General features: G+C 34.3%; 1 protein-coding gene across 1 annotated transcript; it reads right to left on the bottom strand.

Annotated features, from left to right (window-relative positions):
- On the bottom strand, positions 1–945 carry LOC131837896 (olfactory receptor 6C75-like). Its single transcript, XM_059183554.1, has one exon. The coding sequence runs from the start codon at positions 943–945 to the stop codon at positions 1–3; it is 945 nt and encodes a 314-aa protein (XP_059039537.1).
- Between the last annotated feature and the right edge of the window lie 8358 nt (positions 946–9303).

Here is a 9303-nt window from a genome sequence, read left to right as displayed (position 1 = left end):
TTACATTAATTTATTTGAAGAGAAGACCATTCTCTGGACCATGTTTTTGAAGGCTTGCTTCACCTGCTGGTTTCTTAGTGTATATATGAAAGGATTCAATAGAGGAGCTACTGAGGTAATGATCACAGCTACTCCTTTGTTTAAAGTCACCCTTTCCCTTGCAGAAGGCTTAATGTACATGAAGATGCAGCTACCATAGGAGAGGGAGACCACTATCACGTGGGAGGAACAAGTGGAAAAGGCTTTTTTCCTTTGACTTGTGGAAGAAATTCTCAGAACTGTCCGGATGATGTATGTGTAGGAGAGCAGAACTAGTGTTAAGGTGACCATAAGTGTTACCACTGCTAAAATAAATGCCATGAGTTCTAGAAAGTGAGTATTTGTGCAAGAAAGCTGTAGAATTGGAGAAGAGTCACAAATAAAATGATCGATTATATTGGAGTCACAGAAATCCAACTTCAGCAGCAGCATTACTGGTGGAAAGATGACCAAGAATCCTGCAAGCCATGAGCTAAAGACAAGAAAGAAGCACACTCTGCTGCTCATGATGGTCATGTAATGTAGAGGTTTGCAGATGGCCACGTAGCGGTCATAGGACATGGCAGCCAGAAGGTAAAACTCTGTCACCCCCAATAAGATGAAGAAAAATACCTGAGCCACACACTCGTTATAGGAAATGGTTTTGTTTCCTGTCACGATAGTGACAAGGAATCTGGGAATGCCGACAGATGTGAATGATATTTCTAGGAATGAGAAGTTTCGAAGGAAGAAATACATTGGAGTCTTCAGGTGAGAATCTGTAAGGGTGAGGGTGATAATGATCAGGTTCCCAGTCACACTGAGCATGTAGGTAACAAGAAGAAATATGAAAAGTACAACCTGCCACTGTGGGTCATCTGTCAACCCAAGAAGAATAAACTCTGTCACTGTTGTGTGATTTCTCATTATTTTCCTTCTTTATGATGGTATTCTCTCTTTTAGCTGAAAAATAGATGAAAAAACAAGACAGAAAAGAAACTGAAACATACACATAAAATGCACAAACACATTTTAAAAATCTTTGCTGTCTTTTGCTTTTAGAGAAAAACGACTTTGTAGTAAAAAGAAATAAAATACCTTTAAAATTTGTTATGTCATATATTGGTTATTCCTATATTTCTTTAATTGTATTTTCACATATCTCAGTATAAATCTGTCTTCTGAATATTTCAATATATTCCTGAAAATAAGTAAAGAAAAGGGAGATTAAAACCTCTGAAACTGAAACTTCCTCAAATAAAATTATAAACTTACTCTCAGCATACCACAATAGTCTTTGAAGGTATTTTTCATTGTTGTTTCCTTTTCATATATTTAAACAATTTTTCTCTTTTGATTAAGCATTTCTTTCTCTTTCCTTATTCAAACTTTTACAATCTACAAAGACCATCTAAAGTGTCCCTGATAATAGTGTACATACACATTCAATGGATGGAAGGGTAGCCCTGATCCAACTCCAATGGCTATGCCATAAGGCATTCTGGTTTAAATTAATAATTTGTTATAATAATCTCTTCTAAGATTGTTAATATGTTTCTCTTACACATATTTTTATTTATTGCTCTACCTATCATGAATCTCTCATATATAAAGCAATATTTTTAAAAAAGATTTTATTTATTTATTTATTTGACAGACAGAGACCACAAGTAGGCAGAGAGGCAGGCAGAGAGAGAGAGAGGATGAAGCAGGCTCCCCGCTGAGCAGAGAGCCCGATGTGGAGCTCAGTCCCAGGACCCTGGGATCATGACCTGAGCCAAAGGCAGAGGCTTAACCCACTGAGCCACCCAGATGCCCCTACAAAGCAATATTTTTAAGTCCCAATTTTTTTTTTTGTAAATTTTAAGTGTTCTTATTTCTAAAATAACTCGGGCACTTCTCTGCACATTACCTATTGCTTTCTTTCTTTTTTTTTTATTGTGTTAATGTTAGTCACCATACAGTACCTCATTAGTTTTTGCTGTAGTATTCCATGATTCATTGTTTGCATATAACACCCAGTGTTCCATGCAATCCATGCCCTCCTTAATAATCATGAAAGACTATGGGCTCTGGGAAACAAACTGTCTATTCTTTTCTTGACGAATGATAAAAGGGAGTGGTTCAACAGTCAAGCTAAGTTTTAGGAAGCAAATATTATTATTTGTTCTTTTCTTTTTGGTTCTAATACAATTCTGGCTGTTGTTCAGGAATTGTTTGTTTTTCCTGTTTAAAGTTTTGTTTTCTACAAAAGCTTTAGATGTGCTCTCATCTAAGACTATTTGAAACATACTTAGCTGTCCAGACAGTCTGGCTGAGGCTGAAATGTCTCATTTGTTTTCGATATCCTTCAGAGGTTTCATATCCTTCAGAGGTTTCAGAGCTTTCAAAAGAAATAATTTCTGAGGATTAACCAATTAATTTAATATGTTAGTGACTTACTAAAACTTTTACCTGCATAATTGCTGCAGAGGATAATTCTTACTTTCCATCAACTGTGTCCACCTCTTTGTGGTCATAAGATATGTATCTTTTTGGCTTCTGCCTTTATATGATGGATGTTAATCTTTACTGTGTATAAATTTATATTGTATAAAACTAAAACATCAAGTATATCTGCTCCGTGTTAACATTAAATTGTTTTGAATCTTGCACAAAAATAATACATTTTGTGTCCTGAAATTGATTATATTAAAGTGATTCTTTAAAGACACAGAAATCATGATCACAAAAATCATGAACATGTAATCCTATCAATCACAAAGTACCTATGTTACAGTAAATAAAAATGTTGCATGAAACTATTAAATTGTAGAGTTTTAAAATTCTCTTTATTTATTTCATATACACGGTGTGGCTCAATTTTATTCATATATAGCATTGTGTGTAGTTGAGAATACTTATATAAAGCATAAACATATACTATAAAAGAAAAAATATATTTCTGAAAAAACTGTTAAAGATATACTTACTTTTATGGTAAATAGGTCTGATTTAGTCAATGCTATTTTATTGGCTTCTTTAATTTATTTAAACATTAATGTTTGGGATTTTTCAAAAGCCTTTTCAATCTGTTTCTCCATGTCATTTTATATTTCTAACCAAATATTCAAAATATTGATCATAAAAAATAATGCCAAGAGCCCTCTACTATGTTTATAAAAAAAGGTATGCATTAGCCCATTTCTGTACATCACACCCGATTTCTCTAAGGATCTGAGCTTGTAGAATATCTTACCTATGGCCATTTAAAAATTATTATCTTGATATGTAAGATGAAATAAATTATAGCTGAAATAAATGCTAATGTATTGTCTTTTCAAGCTTAGTGGACAAAATGACATGATCATTGTAATGCTATTCAGGCTAGCCATAATTTTATATGATCCATTCACAATGGCCTCAGGGGAATTAGGTGAGAAAATAAACAACATGTTCTATGGTGATTGGTGTTCTCAGGACACCAGCCTTAAACTGTAATCCAAATTAGTACACAATTTAGAATATAATATTAGGTGAGAGTGACCTGAAATCAGAGCAGAAAAATAGATAGGCTCATTTAAATTTTGTTTTGTTTTGTTTTCTTCTCCCATGAAAATTTATTACTGTTTATATGTCAGCACCAAGAAAAGAAACACATATTGTTCAGTTATAAAAAGTATATCTGAGTAACTTAGGTATTAATCAGCATTAGAACTGGGCTATTGATTTCCATTCCTAACAGATTTCCTGTCAGAAGAGAGAATTCTCTTTTTACTCAGTAGTTTTGATAGATGAAGGTCATTTCTGATTTGCTCTCCCTTTGAATCTTTTAGTAGCAGCAGAGGGCCAGAAATCATCCTGAATATGCTACATGACCAAACTTCAGCAGGACTACATATAGTCATGATAAGACTATAGTGCTGCTCACAGTGCATCCTTTCTTTTATGTAGGTTTGAAAGCAAACAAATTGGTGTTGCTTTAAACTAGTTAAGTTTTTATGTAGAAAACTATCTGATAAAAATATCTGATAGCATTATGAAGCTGATTTTTTTCATTATTTTTTTTTAAATTTTCAGCATAACAGTATTCCTTGTTTCTGCACCACACCCAGTGCTCCATGCAATCCATGCCCTCTCTAATTCCTACCACCTGGTTCCCTCAACCTCCCACCCTCCTCTGCTTTTATAATAATTTGTAACTTCACAAGGAGAAGAAACTTAATAATGGAGTAATAGAGATTAGCCATTTCTCAAGGGCAACCAAGTTGTGAGCAGTGAGTTTTTCTCCAATCTTAAGGAAAACATTAAGAATTCACTGTGATGATTTAGATTGGGGTTGAGGACTCTATCATTCTGCACTGTGAGAGACATCAGAGAGCCCAATGCAGGGCTTGATCCCAGAACCCTGAGATCATTACCTGAGCCAAAGGCAGAGACTCAACCAACTGAGGCACCTAGGTGTCCTGAGTATCTCCTTAAAAACCATGTGAACCTAATATCTCAGTGCAAGCTGTTCATCTATAGTAAAAATTGTTTATTATAATAAAAAGTGAAATCTTGTAGTTCTTGAGTATTTCTCATAGTGTTTAGTACAATACCATAAACCCTGAAAAACACCACAGACCACATTAAGTGCCATTAGCAATGCTGGGAATTCTCCTAAGAAGCTGGGAAAAGTCATGACATTACAGGAAATAATTGGATCGCTTGATACTTACTATAGACTGAGGTTGGCAGTTGTGGTTGCCCACCATTTCAAGATTAAATTAATCCAGCATTAGGGACTACTGTGAAAAAAGGGGGGAGGGTAGGAGGGTCACGAAGCTGTCAATATAGCTATTGCAGCAGCCATGAAAACATCGCATTTTTTACAAAATACCTTTGTATCTCATATTGAAGCTTTTTTTTTTTTACTAGTATAGAGATTCTATTTAAATTTTATTGCATTTTTATAGGACATTGCATGTTTGTCACAACACAACTGCACAGTATGGATTTTTGATCTCATGATGTCATTGATATCCAAAAAAAACCCTAAAAGGAGTATTTCATGAATTTCCTGAACTGACAGCACAGAGTCTCTCTTCAAGGCCATTCAGCATGTTCATTGAAGGAACAGTCCTTCAAAGCAGCTACTCAGAGTCACAGGTATGGTCTCCTCAGATGTTATTAATCTTACTCCCCCTGAAAATGGGCAGAGTGAAGTGCAATGAAGGTCAGGTTAATTAGAAAGTCACATCTGGGGGCACCTGGGTGGCTCAGTGGGTTAAGCCTCTGCCTTCGGCTCAGGTCATGATCTCAGAGTCCTAGGATGGAGCCCGGAAAAGGGCTCTCTGCTCAGTAGGGAGCCTGCTTTCTCCTCTCTCTCTGCCTGCCTCTCTGCCTGCTTGTAATCTCTCTCTGTCAAATAAATAAATAAAATATTAAAAAAAGAGAAAGTCACATCTGGCAGTATGTTTTAATGATTAAGTGAATGCTCAGAAGAATTTTACATAGCAGAGGCAAGGAATAGTTTGTTACTTTTTCAATGATCTGAGAAATTTGCCAGACACAAAACCTCCATTATTCAACTCCACTTAAGTAAACAAACAAGCAAGTGGTTCATGAACATTTCTTCCTTATTTTGTTATGAATACATGTGTGTATATTAATGTGCTATATGATGTACTGACTTTCTTTCATAATATCTAAATATTGCCTTTTGTTTTTATCATTGTTTTCCAGTGTTGCCAAGATGTGTTTGATGTATAACATTGTATACATTTGAGGTATACAACAGGATGATTTGATATACATATGGAATGATTACCACAATAAGATTAGTTAACAAATCCATCACCTCACATGGATCTATATATTTTTTTTCTTTGCAGTGGGACATTAGGCATTAAGATCTATTGTTTTAGCAACTTTCAGGTATACAGTACAGCACTGTTAACTATAGGCAGAAACTGTATTAGAGGCCCCTGAATTTATTGATAGCTAGAAGTTTGAATTCTTTGACCACCCTCAAACTTTTCCCCTGCCTCTCAGCCACTGACAATCATCATTCAACTCTATTTCTAGGAGTTTGGCTTTTAAAATTCTGCTTGTGAGATCATATGATATTTGTTTTTCTCTGTCCAACTTATTTTATTTAGCATAATGTCCCCAAGATTCATACATGTTGTTACAAGTGGCAGGACCTCCTCCTCCTCCCCCTCCTCCTCCTTCTTCTTCTTTTTAAGACTTCATTTATTAATTTGAGAAAGAGAAACAGAGAGCACAAACAGGGGGAGAAGTATAGGAAAGGGAGAAGCAGAATCTTGCTGAGCTGTGACCTTGATGTGGGACTTCATCTCAGGACTGGAGATCATGACCTGAGCTGAAGGCAGACACTGAAGCATCTGAGCCATCCACGGGCCTCAAGATTTCCTTCTTTTTAAAGACAGAATGATGATCTTGTGTTATAAGTTTGACATAGGTGTTTACCCACCTCTTTGGTGAATTTTACATCATGATATGATGTCTATTTTGATATGTAGTATGTATCATGTATATATTTCCAAATAAAATATCCATTACATTGACTTCATATACCACCTCTTTCCTTTAATCTGTAGATCCACATTTATTTATTGATACTATCACAGAGAAATCCACCAGGAAGGGTCTAGATCTACAACTTCTATTAGCCTTTTAAATGATTAATACTTCAGTTGCTACATTATTAAATGAATAGTATCTTGTATAAAGTTGTTTCTCTTCAAACACATAAAATACATATTACACATAAAAGCTTATTTTTCAGAGATATCTACTGTTAACATTAATGTTTCTGTATATATCTGTATACATATTACATTTCTTTCAAGGGAAATTTTGCAGCATAAACAAAGTTTTTTTTTAAGGATTTATTTATTTATTTATTTATTTGAGAGAGAAAGAGAGACCATTCATGAGTGTGGAGAGGGGAAGGGGAAGAAGAGGAAGAGGAAAAGAATCCCAAGCAGACTCTGTGCTGAGGGCAGAGCCCAACCTGGGGCTCAGTCTTATGACCGCAAGATCATGACCTGAACAGAAACCAAGAGTCATATATATATGACTTAACTGACTGAGCCACCCAGGTGCCCCAAGAGACTGGTTTTAATCTTAATTTTTACCTATTTATTAGTTTTATTTACTAGTTTCATTATTTTTTATCATCCATTTTTTAAAAATATTTTATTTATTTGTCAGAGAGGGAGAGAGAGCATAGGCATGGGGTCGCAGGCAGAGGGAGAAGCAGGATCCTTGTTAGGGATCCTTGAAAGGGAGCCCAATGTGGCACTCAGTTCCTGAATCCTGGGATCATGACCTGAGCTGAAGGCAGACGCTTAATTGACAGAGACACCCAGGCATCTATTATCATTCATCTTCTACGACATGAATGGAACAGATTACAAACTAATGAAAAATATCTGCCTTTTTTCCTGAAGATATCTGAAGTCTTACTCCCATGCAGACATATAATAAGCTTTTTCACAAGCATAAATTTTGATTAAGTTTTTCAACTAGAGTAGGATACCCTCTTATCTGCTCATTTGGTTTCAGAAGCCTCAGTATGATGCTTCTACCTCAGTCTGAGAGTTAGTTTGGGAAAGAGAGGTCTTCAAACCTGAATAACAAATGTAACAATAAAAAATAGGGAAGAAGGATGAATCTTTGAATGATTTTCAAGTAACAAAAAAATCAATCTTTTGTTGATGAAATTTAAAATAGTAATGGAGAAAGTTTAAATATCACCATTCCAGATCTTCATTAGAAAACAGAATCTGTCTTTCCACCTCTGAAAAACTTAACTCATAAATAAATGATTAGTGTCTAAGCTGTTAACACCACTGTAGTTAATAAAAATTGTATATTTGGATCAAGTTAAACCCTAGGAGTATACAAACTGAACAAATTATCTTAGGTTTCTACAAAACTTTTAGTGCAATATCCTTAGCTTTATAGAAAGTTGTTTCCACATGTCACTATATTAAATCTTCCTTTGCACACAGTATAATATAAACACATTATTTTTCCCATAATAATAAACCCTATGCATGAAGTTTCCTCTAGAATTTAATGTTAAGAAAACTTTTTTAAAAAAGTTGGTATAGTATTTTTTTCCAATAATGCAAAAAATAAAATAAAATAATGCAGATGATACTTTTCAAGTTGAGTTTTAAATACATTTAATGAATTATTTTATCACTACTTTTGTTGCAAGTTAATCAAATTATTTTAGAATAAGGAAACACAAATACATTCATAAGTAAACAATAAATGAGCATCCATAATGCACAGCAAATTGTGGTAAGTACTAGAGGGTCTTATAGAGAAATTCATTCCATGTTAAGGCAGAATATCCAGCTGGGAATATAAAATGATATGCATGAGATAATCAGAATGTAAATAGCTACTACAATATATGAGGGTACTAATTATTTTGAAAAAGTATGTGAAGAAGTGGTGAAGTTGGTCACTGTAACAAGACAATATCTTTTGGATAGCTATGAACTGAGTCTTAGATGTTGATAGGACTTAGAACTAGACTCGAGGAGAGAAAATTGAGGATAATTTATGTCAGGGTGCTAAGCCTAGACAGGGCAAGATGAATGAATGCAAAGTGAGCTATCCCATTGATTTCATAAGAATATAATCTGGAGAGTAATAGAAAGCCTTATTTTCTAAGTAGAAATAGGGAACTAACAAAATCTCTTATGAAAAGAATGACATGGGGATGCCTGGTGGCTCAGCAGGTTAGGCATCTGACTCTTGATTTCAATAAGCATCATGATCTAAATTCATGGAATGAGGACCCATGTCAGGTTCCATGCTCAGCATGGAGTCTGCTAGAGATTCTTTCTCTCCCTTTTCCCACTCACGTTCACTCTCTCTCAAAATAATCTTTTTTTTTTTTTTCTAAAAGAAAAAGGAATACATGATTGAAAGAGTGTTTTATTTTATTTTTTAAAATTTTTTTGAAAGAGTGTTTTATAAAGCACAATCTGGAAGTTTAGAAATATAAATGCTGAGAAGATAATTATGTAGGATTTAAAAATTATTATTATATTCATTGAGATGAGGAGATTCCAACTTTGATCACTGTAGCAGTGAAAATAAAGAAAAAAAGATGAATGTGAGGATTCATGTAATAGATTAAAAATATTTTCTTATATAATAGAAAACAGTGTTGTTACTTATAGAAATTTGATAACTAAGAAAGAGAAGTGCCAACATTTTGGAGCAATCACTCCCTCAATTTGTTTCTTTGTAACTTTTTTTCTGTGTAAATTA

The sequence above is a fragment of the Mustela lutreola genome, chromosome 8 (genome assembly GCF_030435805.1).
Source record: "Mustela lutreola isolate mMusLut2 chromosome 8, mMusLut2.pri, whole genome shotgun sequence".
In the NCBI taxonomy this organism is placed as follows: Eukaryota; Metazoa; Chordata; class Mammalia; order Carnivora; family Mustelidae; genus Mustela; species Mustela lutreola.
This window is presented reverse-complemented; position numbering and strand designations above follow the sequence as displayed.

Coding starts and splice junctions, on each gene's coding strand:
- LOC131837896 (XM_059183554.1), bottom strand. CDS start 945: ATGAGAAATCACACAACAGTGACAGAGTTTATTCTTCTTGGGTTGACA.